Below are 20,837 nucleotides of genomic sequence, written 5' to 3'. Positions count from 1 at the left end.
TTAATCTAAATGAGCCTTGAATAGGTATAATAAAACTATAACTTCAGCCCAAATATTACCTTAACTTGAGCCCAACCAGTTTTAAAATAATGCTGATAGTTTTGTTGTGATTTTTGCCTGATCCAATTTTATAATACCGGGGTCATTTGATATTCAGGCTTAAGAGTTACAAACCTTTATTATAGCATCACACAAAGGATTATAGTAAGGCTGGCCTTATCACGGCCCCTCTCACACAGTTAGGGTTAGGCTGTGTAAATCAGTGTGCATTTCTCCATTTATCTTCGCTCTCATTCTAAATTAGTTTTTGCTGTCCACATGTATGATGACAATTAAGGCATAAACATGGTGCATGCACAACAACAAGAGGTTGTTAAACGTCGGGGGTCAACTTACTCTCTTTGTCAGCTGCGTGTCCATCATAAAATTATGTACATGTTTTTCAGCTTTGGTTAATTCTAACTTCCTTGCAACCACGGCCACTACCAGAGCAGTGCATCCGGCTCCCTGAAACAAACAGAAACGACAGCAAAACGATAAATGGAGAAGGGCTCTCTCCGTCTTCACTTACATCCTGTTAGCTGGACCTTTGACAATCTTCATAGGTCATGAGATTATGTGTTTGTAATACTGTTAGCAAGTTTCTAATTGCACTAATTTTTAACCTGATTCATACATGTATTTTCAGAAATAAAAGTATGCCGTATCCCGGGTTCAATGTGTGCCCTATAACACAGATGAATGTAACAGAATGTATCAGATGCCACTATTGAAACCTTCAAAAGATATTCTTATTTCACATTGACAACTCATTGATTGCTTTATGATGTGACTAGAAACCATATGAACATTTTTGGAAAGAATCCTATATTTGTTTCCTGCAAACTTCACAGAACTATCCTTACAGTTTGTAGTGTTTAGCTTTGTTAATATATTCAGTACAAGGCAGAAATACGCTGATCATAATCATGGTATAGAATTTCTATTAAGGACTCCTGAGCAGACGGTTTAAGAGGACACTTTTGTAGCAATCGGTCAAGGACAGAATGCATAAGGTCAGTGGGGTTTATGTCTGTAATATAGCAGAGTTAGGATGTTCAAAATGTCTTTGGCATGAGATGTTGATTTGTGAAGGACTTGTAAGTTATGCCTATATCATTCTTCACAAATGATTTATGTCTGACTATATAGGTCAAAAGTCTATATAGGGCAGTTGTGCTTAAATGATGGTGCCCAGCTCAATGCATGCATGTTTATCACAACCAAAACCGTTTTCTTGTATTTAGTAAAGTAACAACCATACCACTGGAATAGTGCACTGTTTACTTGATAATACACTTGATTAAAAAAACACAAAAAACATTAGAGTCTATGTACAGCCCTGTATAAACTGCATGTAGGTCAAAGTGATTTTAACATATCTAATTCACCCACATTTCTATATTATAGACGAACTGTAAAACCTGGCCCAGAGTTATGTGTTTTAAATGGCTTTTGCTAAACTTCAGACAAAATAAGATGCTGATTGTAAGGATGCACCCAGAAACTAGATTAAAATAATCTGTCTGTGGATTTGCAATACTACTGGCAATAAGACACAAAAATAGATCTCTTTCTGTACTCTACTCATTTTATGCCGTGTTCTATTTTGAAAAAATGTGGTCAGAGTATTCTGAAGTTATAAATATGATCTGTGGCACCTGTCAAAACGTCTTAGAGCAGCTCAACATGTTGGTCTGTGCGTTTCAGTCTCCTCACATATGTATGGGTAGGAGGATTAGAGGAGAATATTTACCCTGAGGTTACACGGAATAGAGATGATTTGAGAGTTTAGCGTGGCACAGTGGACAGAACAAGAACATGCTCCACACATGTTACATGCCATGGAGGCAATGCCTCTTACAAAGTACGGTGTTATATGAACAGTTGCCTTTGAAAAGCAATCTGTCCATCTCCTTTTATCCAAACTTGAGATTATATATATGTGTTAGCTTTTTGGCTGTTTAACATCCCCAAATCCTGATGCCATTGTTTGAATTCAGGAATGGGTGGATTCTGAAGTACACAATGATTAATAAAAATGGCTCTCAAGAAGCTCAAGGAAACAGACTCTCCAGAAGGATAATGATCCCAACTACACATCCAAGGTTTACAACCAGATGCATTTTCTGCCCAGTATATATTTAAAGAAAAATGACTATGGATCCATCAGATATTAGTACATTGAAAGTGATATCTATTAGTGCTATTTCATTGAAGGAGTTTGTTAAATGTACAACATATACAAAATACAGTTTCCAGCAGCACAAAATAATGTCGAAAAGGTTAAACAAATATTATGTGGGGAATTTTGTTCACATTTTTCAACAGTAAGAATCAAAAGGAAAAACTTCCAAATTGTAAAGACTGCATGTTGAATCTAGCTATACGAAAGTAAATAGTTGATAGGGATGTGAAAAGACATTTTTTCTCGTTGTCTTTACTTCTGAAAGAGGAATGATGCAGAATCAGTGTGTAGGAAGCAGGGCTAAAAATAATACATGGATAAAAATAAGCATAGTGATTTCTGAAAGATAAAAAGCTTCAATAAGAAGATAATCTGTGAGAAAATCATGAGAATTAGTCTAGCAGGAGAGGAATAGGTTATTGATGGGGGATATTAGGTGGGGAAAGGAGTTGGGAAAGGGAAATGAGCATTGAGAAATAGAAATAAAATAAAATAACTGGAGGCTCAGGCTATTAGCAACATGTGTGGGTTGCTAATGGCTACACTTCAGGGATTTGTATTATGTGGTGAAAGCAGAGATTTGCACAAAGAGGACAGCAGAAGGAAAATGTACACATATGGCGTATTGTTACTAGCAAGCAAAGAGTTGAATACAAGAAAGGAAAATGGGAAAGGAAAACAACAGGCTCTTGGGGGGGAAAGTTGGAAGGATAGGATTGATGTTTGAGCATTTCTTACATCGTATTTCTGAAAGAAAAATCAAACATACAAACAAAAAATGAAGACATCCCAGGTAGTCGGTCCTCTCAGGTTTCAGCACCACTGCTTTGTTACCCCTCAAAGCCCAGGAAATGAGACCCTGTTGTAGTCATATCTACTTGTGTAAAGAGGCAGTCTAGTCTAGTTACCCACATCTCCTGAACTGCTGCTAAGCTACATACAATGGTCCTTCTGTGCACTGTTAGGAAGTGTCAACCTTCAGGGTCAAGTGTCACAAAACATTAAAGCTGTAAAACATGGCTGCCAGTTCAGGGGCTCTGATTGATTCTTCCAGGCATGTGTGTTGTCTCATGCCTCTTAAACAAAGGGCAGTGTGAGGAGTTTTGACCTTGAGAAACAGCTTTAAACAGGCAGGTGCACATGGATATTTAGGGGGAATTTTCATGGATATATAAAAATGTAAAAGCATATGCATGCAATTAAAAAGATGCTTTAAAAAATATATTATGGCAAATTTATGGCATGTATGTGTACAGCACTACTACTACCAATGAAACCTGTCATTACTCCTCATTTCCAGCGCCTGGATGGTGTACATTCGGATTTTTCCCAAGCAAGGCAGAAGCTAAATAAATGTATAGCCTCATTAAAGCTCTCCATTAGAGCTCACTGTTAGGAAGCATGTGTAAGTGCTTGAAACACTATTCATTCACAAATCTCAACTACCCACTCATCAGCTGGATGGTAGTTTAATTTACCCCAAAAAAAGAAAGAAAAGCCAACAGAACTGTCAAGAGCAGAGTATACATTGAGTATTCAATTTTAAATTCTATTCAAATGATTATTGTGAAGTTATTTTAAATGTACATATCTATCTTTGTATGTAGACACTGTGGATAGATATTTTAGAATCATCTGGAAACTGCAACCCCTACAAAAAATTATGTAATTTATTATATCAACATTGCACATCTCAGGGCTAAATTATATCTGAATATTTAAAGAAATAGTAAAACAAAATCAAATCATCAACATTGTTTATGCACATTTAACTGAAGTTTCCATGCATTCCATTTTAATGTTCATAAATTCTACACATCGATTGTATCCGATCTTGGAACATGTCATTTTATCACATTTACATGCATATGGAAATGTGTAGTGCTTTGAAACGTAACAACACTAACTGTAAATTGGTGTTTGTCAAAGGTAACATGCAGAATTGATTAAATCAAGAGTGTGGAGACTAACATTTTTTTTTATTCTTCTGAAAAGATAACTTGAGGTGAAAGGTTGCTGCACTAAAATCCTTTAAAGTAAGATCAGTTCAGAAAATCCACTTCAAATCACAGGTCAAGGGTGACCTTTGAGATTGATTTAAATCACAAAAAGAAAATAAATAAATTAAAACCCTTAAAAGCAGAGCAATACTGATCAATAAGTGCAGCCAGTTATGTGGAAATATAAAGACAATCTGTATATCCAGTACCCCTAATTATTTTTTAAATTCCTTAGTTTGGATCGGCTTACCTTCTTACAAAATGGCATATCCATAGTACAATGGAGAAGACAAAAAGGCCAAAACCAATATGATAATCTACATGGTGTGAAAAACTATCACTGTTTCAAAAGAATGTACATGTTTTCTAATCGTTGATAATCTAGTAAGATATACCCATCACCAAGGCATCAAAAGGCATCTAAATGTTTGATTGTATGATTATGATATTGATTATACATCGTTCTGTGTGTGTGTGTTTTTTCCCAGCACAGGTTGCACAGACCTGATTGAAACATAAAATAGGATTCTGAATTCCACCAGAAGCTTTACAGAAATTGTCTTTTTAGGACTCATCATTATCTTTTCAGTACAAAATCTTTGTTGAGTTAATTTCAGAAATTAACAGCAGCCTTGGCATTGAAACTGGGAAGCAAACAAATGCTGATTCTTCAGTCTCTGTAGCCAAGGCAACCTTCTACTTTGGTTATTTGTCATTCATTATATTCAGTTCTATGCAATTCAGTTAAGGCCTGTCAATATACTGTACACTTATGTTTAGATGTAAATGTATGGGTGGGGGGGTTGGTGAATTAATTTAATTTAAGTATTTATCCTTCCAAATTTCAAGTTTCTCCATTTGTACATATTGTTGGACAGTTTGTTCTATTGAGATAGGAAAGTCTATGGAAAGGGAAACATATTGGCCAGATGTGTCTCTTTTTGTACACATGCTTTAACAAAAAGTCTCATATTCCAACTCTTTTTTAAATGTTGTATTGCATAGGCTGCTCTATGAATCAAATTCAAACATAAGTCCCCTGAAACAGATACATGTTTGAATATATTACATAGAAACAAAATGTTTCATGCAAAAAACACTTACCATAATTCCAGTAAGAAGGCAAACCCCTTTGCCACAGTATGTATGTGGAACCATGTCCCCATATCCAATGGACAGAAAAGTTATTGAAATCAACCACATTGCTCCCAGAAAGTTGCTAGTCACATCCTGGTTGTCATGGTATCTGGAACCCAAAACATAGTGGATGCATTAGAAATCTCACATAGTAAAAAGTTAATTATTTAATATTTACTGTGACAAGAACATTACTATCTGGGTTATAGGGAGGGGAGGGTAGCTATGTTAAAACACAAGGAATAAAACTAAAAAGAAGCCAAACTTATCCCACATAAGTTTAATTTATTTTCTACTTATATCAAAGTTAATTTAGAAACTTAAGTTTGAGTTCATATTAATTCACATTGATTTACTGTATACTTACTTTTCACGATACTGATTTACAATGTTTACCATGCAGAAGCTATACTCTTAAAACAATGCTAAGTTATACTTTTATATATATATTTAAAGAAACAACACAATGAAGATGAAAATAAAATGACTTTGAAAACTTGATGTTTCTATTTATTTTCCCTAAAAAGTACTACAAACTCATGTTGAATGTCATGTTGAATTCAGGTAGTTTAATGAATTACCCTATATATACAAATATGTATACATACTAAGCATCTCATTATATCACTGTTATTGGGGTCCAATTAAAAAATGTGATATATCGAGGAATGCAAGATAGCCAGACACTAGGAAAAAAGTCACTAACACTGTACAACCAACTTCAGTTTTTTTGCAAGCCTCAGGAATTATAAACAGGCAGTAATGCATCTAGAAACTCAGAAATAAATAGTTGCATATTGTAATATGTAAAACTGTCCATGTTTGAATTTTGCACTATTGCGTTACAGACAAGCAAGTAGATTCACTACATACAGTACAGGATGGGCAAATGGTGAAAGTAACATAATTCATAAGCCTCCTACAGCACAGCACAAGTAACAGTAGCCTATTACTGTATACTATAACAAAAATTTTTGTTAAAAAACAATGAGGTTACTTATATTCAGAGGCATGCACACCTTCACAATAAAAAGGATGCAACTGCAATATATCTGAAACAGCGTATAGTGAAGGGTGATATAACAAGGGGGTGGTATGCATACACAGGCTTTTAATCTTTAACTTTAGCAGGTAGGCAGTAGACAATTAAAGGCATACTATGTATAACTGGTGTTCATGATCACTGTCCTCAAATAGTTGTGCACATTGAATTGATTGACATTGTTTAAGGAAGATAATACTTGACTAATTAACTTATTGAAGTGGCCATAGGAACACATATTTACAAATTATAGTAATAGAAACATTATATTTTATGTATTTATAATATATATTGATTACAGTCAATGTACACAGTGTAATTATTTAAAGAACATGTTTTCTCTCTATACTAGAGTCTCTCAGTCGCTCTTGCTCTATACTATTGCTGAATACCAATAAAAGAATAATGCATGTTGTGCAGCAGACATTAGATTATACCTCTGTGGGAGTGTGTAACTAGTGAATAAATCCAAAATGGAACACTGACCCTAACAACATCTAAATTCATACTATAAAATATAGAAATAAAATAAAGAATTTGACAGTTTTCTTTTTTACACATAGGTTTAGTAAAGTCGTTTATATTCTACTGTAATTAAATTCTTGGAAAGGAACTTGGGATTGACTATTTATTGGACAAAATCCAATTAAAATGAAACCCTGAATTCGGAAACCCTTTTCAAGAGGGACTGAATGCATGCCAGCATCCTGCTAGGTAGTGGATTGGAATGGCTCTGCTGTTCTCTAGTAGCACAAAATCGAGTTATAGAGCACTTACAGTACTATACCAATGACATTTTGAAGTCCTTACGCAATCAAACGCTAGATTTGTACTACAAGTGGTGTAAAGTGTGTGGATAGATAATAGCTTAGTTTTAAAAGCCTGAACTGCTTGTGTGATATACAAAGTTCTGGTTTCAGCTGGGGTCCTGGCGGCTCACACAGGTCTACAACTCTCTGCTTATCTAGCCTTATCCCCTGCTCTGCTGTCATGTTCAGGAAATTAATTCTGACTCTGAAGGCTCTCTCCAATCCACCTCCTATTTATCAAATCCCTCTTGGTCCAGGCTGATGGGTACAATACATGTGAGAAAGGAAATGCATGGAGGACTTGTTTTCTGTTTCTCATCTGCAGATGTAAGCTGAAGAGCAGAAGAAATCATACTTCAGATTGTTGTGAGGTGTACTGGAAAATATTAAGATGATTGGTGCATTGCCACTACACAAGACAAAACTGATCGAATTATCACCCAAGCTGCGATGCAGGATGGATCTTATTCTTCAAGTACCACCGTGATATTGATTTATTTTGCTTAGAAAAACAAAATAATAAAATCAGAAAAGAAACAACTCCTTTATATGTTTAAGATATTCTGTAATCTTTAGCGTGCTGGGTGAAACGAAAAAAAAAAGATGTGGCGATCGAATCTCAGTCAAAATAAATTGTTCAACAGTGACTTATAAATGTCACATATAAAAGGACCTACTTGATGATATGCGTTCGGCCCTAGGAATTCTCCCTCTATATCAATTTTGCATGATAAAAAAGGTGACCTTAAATGTGTTCTGCCGTGGAAGAAAAAATATTTAAAAATACAGATAAGGCCTTTGCAGTTCTGTGGGGAACTTGTCTCTCTACAACAACTTAATGTCTTGTGCAACCTACCAAAACCATAGGGCACAAATAATGGGATTATTGTTGAAAGTGCATCGATTTCTGTAGAAACTGAAGACTGATGATTTTTCTACGCGCCTGTCCATCAGGAAATATACTACTTTATAAAGTGACCCTCTGTTTCACATGTTAACAGTCCCACAAATGTGGAGAAAATGCGGAAATGCTGTAACAGTTAAAAGGGTATAATCTTGCCTCTGAAGCTCAAGAACCAAACACAATGTTCATGAAAATATATCTAATATAGTCATGAAAAATATATAAAGAAACTATACCCTAGTGTTGCCAAAGACAGGCGACAACCACCTAACAAGAATTCAAAAAACTGTGTTGAATAAACAGACACATCATTTTACAGAATCACTGACACAAGTGGAAATGCGAGTTACTTAGATCATAGTAGACCCTGCAGAAAAGCACCACGAGAGGAGTGCCTCTATACACAAACACACACACATATACAGAGATAATCCCTTTTAGATTCCTGCAATTTGTTTTGAATCGTGGCCATGTTTATTTTTGCATTATCAACGACTGCTGCTTTATGAACAGCAGCTTCCACTTCCTTTCAGCTATTGTTGTGAATGAAAAATGGAGGGCCTGCTGGAGTGACGTCAGTGTGCTGGGATTTCAGGAGATCCCAGGTGTGCGGGGGCCAGGCATCATATACAACACAGGGAGGCCAGGGGCCATCCACCTTGTGCAGCACAGGGGCCAAAATCCAGTGGCCACCTGCAGACAAGCACTTTGAAACAGAAGTAGATCATTGACTTCAATGTGTTAAAGGGACAGCTTTAAACTCAAGGGACACTTAAGGGGAACACTGAGGGGAAAGTTCCTTTAATGTGTGTTGTGCATCCCACCACAGTCCCTCAAGGCCACAATGCTTTGATTTTTTGGTTCCACTCTGACTTTGAACTATTTAATACAGCTGGAAATGGACTGCCCCATCCACTCAACTTCATTATTTACCTAATAGGGCAAGATTTCTATAACTCCCAGCTTTTTTGAAGCTAATGGATTCAGGTGAGCTATGCAGTAGCAGATCACTCAGAGCTCTGCCTTTTTTTTTTAAGACTTTTGCAAATAGGGTTTCAGTGTCTAAACTGTCTAAACATATATATATGCTAGAATGACATTGGTGGAAACCACATAGATAAGGTGCAGAATATCAGATTTTACGTGCATTGGTGATACACATTGCACAGTATTTGTGCTAGGATAAGAGATACATTGCCATCTCTGTTTTTTCTTCCACTGCCAATAGGTGTTTTGATAGACAAATTCACTCTCAACTCAACAACCACTCACATCTGTACGTTGTCTGCAAAGTTTAAGACTCACAGAGCAGGCAAAACATAGATACCAAAACAGAGGAGCATTTTCTAACCTTTGAGATGAAAATTAGTGCAGAGATGGTGTGGAATAGACACAGTAATATTTCACAAAGTTAAACTCAAACTGGCAACAGACATGTTTAAGGACTGCAATTTGTAATGACCTTAATTAAAATTGTAACTGTGTTCTGAAATATTTGTTACTGTAAAGCTCTAAAAAATATTTTTGACTGTATTGAACAGAAATCTTTCAGAATTGAGAGGCTGTATAAATAAATAAAATATATAAAGGATTAAAACTATTATATTTCCTCTTACTGATATGAAAATACAGTCATTTAACCCCAGGGGAGTTTTAAAAATAGTGTCTTAAGCATATTATTGAAGTCAAAATACATATCCGTATCTGTAACATATGTATATGTACGTGTTTGGGTTCATGTTTTTAATTTAATGTATAACTTTTAAATGCTTCCTTCTTTGTGAATACACCACTGTAATAAAGCTTCTTCATAGTCATGTTCTGAAAGCAATTATTACAAATAATAATACATATTTATCATAGTTTCTCCATATTTTAACATTGCTTATTAGGAGATTAGGAGACTTTAAACTGAAAATTTCAAACAGGAAGTCACACTGCTCATTTTGTAAAATGTATTTATTATTATTTATAACTCATTGGTCCATTTCATAATCTGTTCAGGTCAAACTATTAGAAAACACAAAAATCTGCAGTGGTTTTATGACTGAAATACAGACACGGTTGGATAAATTTGTCTCATGCCAGGAGATAAGCCATGTGATCCGTGCTCTTTCAGCTTTTAGGCTTAGGATACTGGCCACTCCTATTGTTAAAACTCTCATCCCTGCTGGCTCTGTTGGCAATTTAATTTGCTGAAAACTTCTTCACAGCACAGGTGGCAGAATCCCTGTTTCCTTTGGTTCTTAAGATTTCCTCCATAGTTAATTAACGTCAACTGATTAATTATATTTTACATATACATCCCAGTCTGAAGCAGGGTTCTCACAACAGATGCAAAACAGTACTGCCCCCCTGTCTGAATTTGAGGGCATGCTGTTTGCCCTGACATCGCTGTTGCATTGTGCCAGGGTATGATTGATTTACAACTACAATCAAATAAACCTTTGCATAAAACAACACTGATTGATCAAGACCCAATCAGTCAAGTGTAACAATCCAATGACAGGATCATCAGATTTGGAGAGAACACCTGGGGGGGGGCACTTCTGCACAGCAACAACTACTTCTGCTGCTGAACATGGCTGGGCCCCATGGAAGAGCCATTAATCTGATTAAAGTTATCAGACCACTTGGAACTTGATGTAGGCTCCCCTACCATAGACAACAGTGTGATGCAATCTGAGCAGGCTGCACAACTGCGGTTCTCACAGTAACATGGAAAACAACCCCCTGTGCATTTGCAAAATTGTGTTTTTGAATTCAACCTGGTCCCTCAGAGCACATGCACAGAAGAAAAAACATGAAAACAGTCACAAGTTTAAACTAAACAGAATAAACTGACTTCAGCCCACATATGTTTATCCTGAATCGGGGCTTGGATTTATATTTATATTTATTTATATTTTTGGATTTATAGTGGTGCAAGTCATCTCAACCTTAACCTCTGCTGTTTGCATCATCAGCTCACAGTTTGATAAGCATCACGATCATCTTAAACTTGGTGTGGAGGAAGTATGTATGTTAGCTTGATTGTTAGTTTAAGGGTTGCAGCAGTGAGATGAGCTGATAAGTAAAATCTAATAAATAAATAGAAAGAAAAAAATCCCTTCCATCAAAACAGGAAGGGAAAAAAAAGACGCTCAAAGTATCTGAACACATATCTGATTAGTCTTGATGTGTTTATATCTTCTTTTATTGTCTGAATTGAGGCTTTAGTAGTTAATTAATTTAATTTGGAATCAAAACTGTTACAAACAGTGCAATTTTACTATTTTCACTAGTGCTCGCCTACCCAATAGTACAAATTACAACATAACAACAACAATAACACAACAAACAACAAATGATTTGCCCAGAGGGAATTACAAAGGACAGAGAGTAATATATAGGTAACAATCAGAGGCGAAGCGTAAGGACAGGCAAGGCAGGCAACTGCCTGGGGCCCCCAAGACTCTAGGGACCCCCTGAGGAGCAACCAAATCAAATCCGCAGCATTGACTGCAACGTCTAAATAAAAATCCCTGGAATCCCCATCCACTTCTAACTACTGTTGCAAGTGCAACAAGCGCTTCACGCAAACCTCCCTAAAGGGACCCCATGATTCTGGTGCGAGTTTGTTTTGAAGCGAAAAAATTAAGATAAAAAAGAGGACGAAGAGAAAAGAAAACATGATAGTGGTACGTGTGCACCGGACATTTACGTTTAATGTGAAGAATAAACGATGACAGAACCCACAGAATATAAGAACATAAGAACGTTTACAAACGTGAAGAGGCCATTTGACCCATCGAATAGGACACAATACAAACTACATCTACATGCACTACTAGCAGCAGCACATTACACAGACAAGTCCTCAGTACTTTAGACAGCGAATCACCATCAGGACCACAAACTGCCGATGAGACCATACCACCCTCAGCACTTCTCCCACCTACCAGAGTTACCACCACAAGACAAGGTACTATTAGGACATTCATCACATTGGAAGATCCTGCAAAATGGCCAAATGTCTTAGGTGAAACTCAATGCTGTGAATTAGTCAAAAACGGGCCTGTGCAAGTGAAAGATATAGTTTTTCCTCAAAATTCTGACCAAAATCCCACAAGATGCGCATATAGATTCACAATCTAAATGTGTATATATCTTTTATAGTTATTTACAATTATATTAGAAAGAACATAAGAACATAAGAAAGTTTACAAATGAGAGGAGGCCATTCGACCCATCATGTTTGTTTGGTGTCCATTAATAACTAAGTGATCCAAGGATCCTATCGAGTCTATTTTTAAATGTTCCCAAATTTTCAGGTTCAACCTCATCGCTGGGTAGTTTGTTCCAGATTGTGACGCCTCTGTGTGAAGAAGTGTCTCCTGTTTTCTGTCTTGAATGCCTTGAAGCCCAATTTCCATGTGTGTCCCCGGGTGCGTGTGTCCCTGCTGATCTGGAAAAGCTCCTCTGGTTTGATGTGGTCGACATTCCCTTCAGACCTGGAATAAGTCTGGTTGCTCTCCTCTGAACTGCCTCTAGAGCAGCGATATCTTTCTTGAAGTGTGGAGCCCAGAACTGCACACAGTATCCAGATGAGCTCTAACTAGTGCATTGTACAGTCTGAACATCACTGCCCTTGTTCTCAATTCTACACTTTTGACAATATACCCTAACACTCTGTTTGCCTTTTTTATTGCTTCCCCACATTGCTTGGATGGAGAAAGTGAGGAGTCCACATAGACTCCTAGGTCTTTCTCATGCGTTACTTCATCTAGTTCTATTCCTCCCATAGTGTAATTATAGTGGACATTTTTGTTACCTGCATGTATTACCTTGCACTTGTCCACATTGAATTTCATCTGCCAGGTGTCGGCCCACACCTGAATATTATTTAAGTCCCTTTGAATATTCCCTTTGTTAGTCTCCTAATTGTATTATCTCAGGTCATCTTAGTGTTATTACATTTGCTTTAAGATTTTTAAGATGTTACCATGCTTTAATTTTTTTAATGTTTTTACTGTTAACCAATGTGAAAATAAAACTCTGATTCTGTAAATGCTTTTTGACGTTTGATTATTTAATTGGGGTTTCAAGAATATAATGGTAATGAACATTAGTTAAAAGGGTTATGGAAAGAAAATATGGGATTTTCTGCCTAGGCCCCTTCTAGAATCGCAACAATAATACAAAAAATAATCAAAAAACTATTCATGAACTTAACAGCTAGGTAGGTGGAAGTATATGGTTGCTAGGATATAAAATGCCCTAGTCATAAGAAATGAAGCACATTTTTCCTGTTTGCACAGTGATACCAGCCAAGAACTGTTATGATCTAATGTCATTACCATCTGCCAGTTCAGTACAGGAATATCTGACATGAGCTCTCATGGGGGGAGTAGTGCACTAGGTATTTGGGTAACATGGTACTGGCGTGAGCTAAGGGCTTGCCTTACAATATGACTGGCAGCTGGCAGGCATTTGTAATCCTTTTTGTAGTCATTGTTCTTCGCAATGTGTAAAAACTTAGGATACATGTATTGAATACTGGACAGATGTTGTTTTTCTTAATTTAACAACAAAATAAATAAAATCATTCAGATTCTATTTCCACTAATTGGTACAAAAAGATCTATTTAAAAAAGCAGGTAAAATGTTGGTATCTATAGATGCCCTGAAGTAAACGCTTGTAACCGCATCATCAATATCACAATTGATGCATGAAACATGATGGGAATACTTGCTTTTTTCTAAACTTTGGATGCTTAATTTCCTAATTTAATAAGATAATATAATCAACTAGAAAAATATGTAGATCTGATGTGTTTAAGCCACACATCACATACATTACATTGATTACAGATGATACATAAATTAGGTACCACTTTCAAAGAATTAACATGCAGATCTGGAAGCAGATTTCATCCAGATCCTCGGGGGGCAATATGAGAAAAAAGAAAAGGAACAAAAACTACAGCACATTAGCATATCCTTAGTTTTCATACCCACATTCCCTGATGATAAAAGGATCTCTTATTTGTAAAACATTAATCTGAAAAGGCACTCAGTTAGATATTTGCTTTATAGTAAATTGTGTAATTATAGTTTGATGGACCCTCTGCAGACAAACTACTAGGATACAAAAACATTAGAGAATGTCCTTCATATGATCTGAAAATGTTTCATGTAAATATTACTATTGTTTTTTTTATTCGTTAAGACTATAGCCCCAGAATGTGATAAAGTAAACAAACTAAGTAATATTGAAACTACTACTAATAATAATACTAATAATACTATCCAGTATCCAAAATACTATTCAGATGACCTTTAAACATGAATGCTAATTTATAATAATGATGGTGCATACTGAGCTCTATTTTATGTCTATTTTTACAAACGTCCCTACAGGCAGGGGTACCGTCGCGTATAACAAGTTAGTCCTTTGTCCTTTAGCAAAGTTAAGCATGCTTTATGCATTACAAAATTACCTTCATTACTGTACAAGTTCTGAGCAACTGTTGGGAATCTAATTCTTTGCCCTGAAGTCACTGTGTCAGCTAATGTTACTGATATTTTTCAGTGCGTGACACAACGTTGAAGACTTGCTGGTGGCTGAAACTTGCCTAATTTGATTGCTGCAGCTGTGGTCCATTCTTAATAGTGCAGCAATGCAATGTGATTTATAGTTTGATTGCATGTATTCAAATATTAAGGGGGAAACTTTATGTTGGCAATGTGTTCTATATCATATAGTGACCCAAATCTAGTGTATTGTTTTAAAAGACATATATATATTAATAAAACATATTTTTGTGTGCATCATAAGTATTTCTTACATATCTTACTAGAAGAAAACCACAAATCGACATCTGCTTTGTTTTGAAAGTTTTCAGCATGCTTACACGTTACATTTTTCAATTTAGTCCTAGGCAATACTCCGAAGGGAAATGTTTACAACAGTGTTTCTTATAATTATATTATGACGTGTATAGGAAACTATAATATAAAATGCTCTGAAACCTCTGTGCCCTGAACCTAGGCATCTCTTTTCTAACACACCTCCTCACACTCACCATTAAGAAGGATTTCCAGAGTCTATTTCAGCTAGAATAACATGGCAAATAACCATCTTACAGGAACAAAATCAGAACATGACTGCATTTGCACAGTAATAAGACAAGTACAAATTAAAACCGCAGGTCAACTGAGATGGCATCAACCTCACCTTTATGATCGACTTCTGGTACATTAAATGTGCTGCACATTTGTATTTACTTTTCAGAAAATATGAGCAAATACGGCTTAATTAAACTGAAGCAGACAGCGCATTTAAACGATTTGCGTAGTTTGCATTGTATTGTGAATAATAAAAAATGCAAAGACCTTCTGTTTTCTCTTATAATTTGTATCTAACCTTGAACATTAGAATTTCACATATAGTCATATGAATGGTCCAAGGATATAATTCACTTGAAAATATGATGTGATCTAATACTGACCTCACAGAATAGAAATACAATGTGTTAATGTATCCTTCCATAGACTATAGTCACAAAATTACATTGAAGCTGGGAGAAAAGAAACACATTTTATAACAGCATAAAGCAAAGCAAGACATTTATTTCTGAAAGCTCTGAAGCAGAAACAAACATTTGCAAGAAAATATCAACCAGCTGCCGAACCAGGCCCTCAAAATGTACCTGTGAAAAACAGCCTCACTCAGAGTGCATAAAATATGCATAGGACGTTCCAAAACCATCACAATACAGTATTCTACATTTAATTCTCCAATCCTTTCAATTAGAAACTGTAAAGTGGAATATAGATTTTTAGTTAAATGTATACTTTTCTACTCATGTCCCTTTCTAAAACCAACACAATTCTCCTACTCCTACCAGAGCAACAAGAACCAAACACTGTGAAAGCCACTTTTAACACTAATCCACATTAAAGCTCACATGCAACAACACAAACTATATATATATATATGAATGGTATCTAAGAAAGTGATTCTGAACAATACGTTCTAGTACTGAGGTTGTGCCTTTTGATTTACTTAAATGTAATATAAAAAGATTAAGGCAAATGCAGCCTCCAAAGTCAATAAAGGTTTAATGATAGGCCTATCTCACATATATTGGAACTAGGATAGTGGTCACTCTGTGTATCTGATTTCAGAAATTCGCTTGTAATTGCATGTATTCTTATTCAGTGGAACACATTCAATGAGACAGTCTAAAAACTGTCATGCTGCTTCCTCAAAAGTTTCTCTTGAGAAGATTCTTAGTAGAGGCAACTGATCAACACTAGTTGAAGGATGACATTTTACAAATAGGCTTAATCTTAACCACCATACAAATTTGATAAATAAAGAATAAAGATCAAGCCGTAGGTAAAAGCCTGTTTTAATCTTATGAATTTGTCAAGGCTGAAAATGTACTGGCTCATCTAAATCTCATCATACTTAGCCCATGGCTATTCAAAATATTGTTACTTTTTTCAGTTGCTAAAGAAAGGACCCTGAAATTATGCACACTTATTAACAACTCTTCTCATTGGATAAAACAGAAAATGCAAAAATGCAAGCTATCTGCATCAGTTAATGTAAAATGAACATCATAACATTATTTGTCAGATTTGTAGGCCAAAAACATTGTGATCTCCATTCTCTCTGGGTAATAATATGAGTTATATGACTGTGACCCTTGAATAAAAATATATAATTCCTTTTCTTCTTTAAAAAAAAAGCTACACAAATGAATGCCTAACTACACTGTGCTTAATATATATTAATATTTTGTATATACTGGTTTCCAATCTAATAATCTATGACTTTCAATTGGAATATTAACATATGAAAGCTGTTTAGGTTTGGTTGAATGATGCAACAATAAATATAAATATTTGAACAATTTATGTAAATAGGTTTTGCAAGATGTATACTTAAAGATGGCATGTTTGCTTAATTTTCCCTGCCTATTTATTGTATTGCAATACTGTTGCAACTGTTTTGGAATTTGTCTGACAATGTTTTCAGGGTTGTGCTGACAGCAAATTAAAATGTCAGTTTTTTATTACTAGTGCTTCAATGTCAACCAAAATAATTTTGAGGACTGTCTCATTTTGCGTGAGAGAAAATGAATGAGAATACAAAGTTTAACCCTTGTCCACTGGCTTAACTGTTTTGTCACAGACTGCTAAAGGGTGTTGTCAGGACTCAATTGGCTTTATTAAGTGTCCAGCTCTGCGTGGCTGGAATGTGCCAGTGTGCACCCTTTGATTTGAACCATCTGGAGCTGTCAGCTGTTCTTCTGGGACACATATTACAAAGGGACCGTAAAGTCGAAACCTGCACGGCAGTATGAGCTCTATAAACACCCAACGCCACTGCTCTGCTCCTGGAAAAAGAAAGCAGGGGCAATCAAAGCACACCTGTCCACGGCACAGCCACAGCCTTTTTTGGGGAACTGTGATGGAAACATGACCCTTGAGTAGATTATTGTGACAGCTCAGGCAGGTCCAAACATCGTGTACAGTAGTCTTCGGCTGTTTGACAGACTGAATCAGAGTGAGTGCTAGTGCTGTACATTGTTGTACATATATATCTAGTGCAAATCACTGAATAAAATGCATTATGAGAATCAGTTCTCGGCATAGAACACAGCATTTGTTTTCATACAGTGTTGATTTTAAACCTCATTTGAGTGCCATCCTTCATTGGTTAGCCTACATTAAATGGCATATACTATTAATCAATATCTGGAACACAATTTACCACCACAAATAGCACCTCGTTTTCTTAATATTTAACTAGACGTGGTCAAAGCTTAGGAAAGTCATAACACATTGGAAGGACAGAGTGTAAACAGGTTGTAAAATTTGGCAAAATAGGTAAAAGCTCTTCAAATATAGTTCACAAATATTTTTCTTCCTTTTTTCCTTTGTTAATGTGTGCTTGCTTATTTGGAAAGTAAATAATCCCAGGAGCTGCTCCTGGAGTTATTTGTTCATAGTGTAAATGTAGTTGGGTGTTCTGGACCCTGTTGTTATACCTACATACAAGATTGTTTTCATAGAGGTAGAGATATAGAGAACCTGCCCAGTGAATATTCCACTTCTACAAACAATACTGAAGTCACAGTGTTTACACTAAAACTTTCTAAAGTTTACCCAGCATTCATTGGTACAAAAAGAAACCTTCCTATGTTTAATGGAAACACACAAGTCTGCGATACAAACATAATAACATAAGTACATACTATCAATCATTGAATGTGATTACTAGGCTGAAAATATTTTGACACCACAAAATTAAATCTATCAATCTAACTATAAATGAATATGGTTATCAGCATTAAGCTTTAAATGAATAAAATTATTAGTAACAATGTAACAATTTCAAATTTAGTAAAGCTATTTTATATACTATATGCCCTGGATAATAAATTTAACAGAACAGATCTTCATAACTATTAATGACTATTATGAAAAATATAATTCTGTTTATCAATTAATTTTCCCTTTTCTTAGCAATAGGCGCAGAGTTCTGGACACAGGTCGAATTATAATACGTAATGTATTTTATTGTAGGATTTTGCAGGTTTATTGTAAAACATGTAATCTGTTAATATGATTTTATTTTAATCAAGATCCAGGATGTATTTTAATCGAATAGACCAAGGGCCGGATTAAATCAATCAATTAACGTCTACCCACCCACTAATAACAAACTCCAAACTGTACATCATAGCGGTTTGTTTTATTTCTTGGGGCATTCTGATACTCAAAGCCCATTTTCTAAAAGTAGACATTACATTTTATTTATGTGTCAGTATCTGGTAAATCACTTCTTATGGTTGCTAAAGCAAAATAAACAATACAAAATACAAAATATGCTTTAAGCAATATTCCTTAAAAAATATCCCCAAAATGCTGTGACAAGGTAAATAACACTTTAACAAATAAGTGTCTCTATGCTGCAATGTGGATGTGAACAATTCACAATCCTCTCAATTACAAAAAATGTGTTGATTCCTCCAGTTTAGAAGTGGCAGCTGAAAAGTACATGATTTAAGATCATGATTAGTTCAAGATTTCGACATGTTTGATATGACTAATGTTAACTGCATTACTACTTTTGGTCTAACAGGCCATGTCAAGCCTTAGCCCTCACCATTTAGAGTTCTTTTGCAAGAGGAGGTGCCTAATTAATTACTTAGAATAAGATGGATACCATCCATTACTTTACAAATTAGCAGCTCATATTATTTCTGCTGTTTTATTAAATTAATTTAACATTTAATTCATCTAAACACATACCAGATGAAATCTGACACTTTCAAATAGATCATAACTCTATGTACACTTAGGAACAGACCATGAAAGTTAAAGATCAGTTAAGAAATGTCAAATATTGTTAGTTCAAAACCCAGCAGGATCAACTGAAAGCCAGTTAATGAATCACACCATGATGAACAAACATGAATTGTTCATAAACATTCATGAAGCCCACATGAAGAGTTAAACCAATGCCAATTCATCATACAAGCAATCATGAAAATATAATTAACACTCTAAAATGAGAAAATGGATATGTGAAGTATTTATTTCAAGTATGTATTAAATCGATTTTTAAACTCTAGACATATTTGTAATTTTCCTTGCTGCTTTCTGTAGCTGTTGTAAGACACGCTTGGGGAAGAAACCCTGAAAAGATTTACTTTGACGTTGTTTCCACAGTGGTTTCCCAAGGGATGTGGCACCCTTTTAGGTTTGTTTATTTTCAGACTCTTCTTTTGATTCATTTATGGCATAATATGCTGACAGCTTGTTTGCTTTGTACTTGCCACCCTGATTGCAATTATGTTAAATCATTCCTCCAACACATACAATGTACATCCAGGCATTGCTATATTTTCATTTTGGAATCTACTTTTAACCTAATTTTAATTATAAATGTGGTCTAATTCAGAAAACCAACATACATTTTACAAACAAAAAAATAATTTTTGCCCTAGCCAAACATACAAGTGACACCAAGATACATTTTTAAAGAAAACTGGTAAAGTCTATGCTGTTTTGGACAGCTGGAGTAACATGTACAGATGGTCGGCATACATTTGTTCTCCTTCAAAACATAGGACAGTAGATGAGCAACATAAGCAAAACGTTTATGAACCTCCTGCAAAAGTAAATTGATCTGAAGAAGCATGAGCCTTGATTTGTACGCTTCATATACATACTTTACATTACATTCCCTGAGAGCTCGACTCTCAGGCAAGATTAATTTGTTTCCCTTTTTCTCATTGTTGATTCTATTTCAACAGCTGCTATAGGACACAGCATTATGGTACAGCGCTGACCTGTCGTAAGCGGCAGTTTTATATTGAATTAATCAAAGGGGTGCGCACACCAAAGGGTAATGTAGTGAAGTGCGGGTTCACAAGGCTACAACCATGAATCAATAATAAAGGAAAAGTCAAAACAGAGTTCCAATTAGAATCCACAATGTCTGTTTAATTAATTTGACACATATCACTCACATTTCTGCACAGCCTCCATCACCCTGAGATTGTGTTTTTCTCTTTCCTTTATTAAAGTGTTCTTTTTTTCTCAACACAGATGGCTTCCTTATGTAGAAAGCAACATTTTACAGCAAATAAATAAATAAACCTTGCAGCAAGAGCTATCTAACTTGACTGTTCATTGATTTAAATTCTTCTTG

The 20,837-nt window shown here is 35.5% G+C and overlaps 1 protein-coding gene across 1 annotated transcript in view; it reads right to left on the bottom strand.

The window, feature by feature from the left end:
* kcnn2 (potassium calcium-activated channel subfamily N member 2) overlaps nt 1-20,837 on the bottom strand; it is a 54,955-nt gene that overhangs the window by 7,125 nt on the left and 26,993 nt on the right. Inside the window, exons 5-6 of the mRNA XM_066711287.1 lie at nt 5,332-5,473; nt 397-507 (exon numbers count right to left, since the gene is read on the bottom strand). Of these exons, the coding sequence (XP_066567384.1) occupies nt 397-507; nt 5,332-5,473 (253 nt within the window). The remainder of the gene's footprint in view (nt 1-396; nt 508-5,331; nt 5,474-20,837) is intronic.

The sequence above is a fragment of the Amia ocellicauda genome, chromosome 8 (assembly GCF_036373705.1).
Source record: "Amia ocellicauda isolate fAmiCal2 chromosome 8, fAmiCal2.hap1, whole genome shotgun sequence".
NCBI lineage: Eukaryota > Metazoa > Chordata > Actinopteri > Amiiformes > Amiidae > Amia > Amia ocellicauda.
The sequence above is the reverse complement of the archived record's forward strand: the minus strand, read 5'-3'. Positions and strand labels throughout refer to the sequence as shown.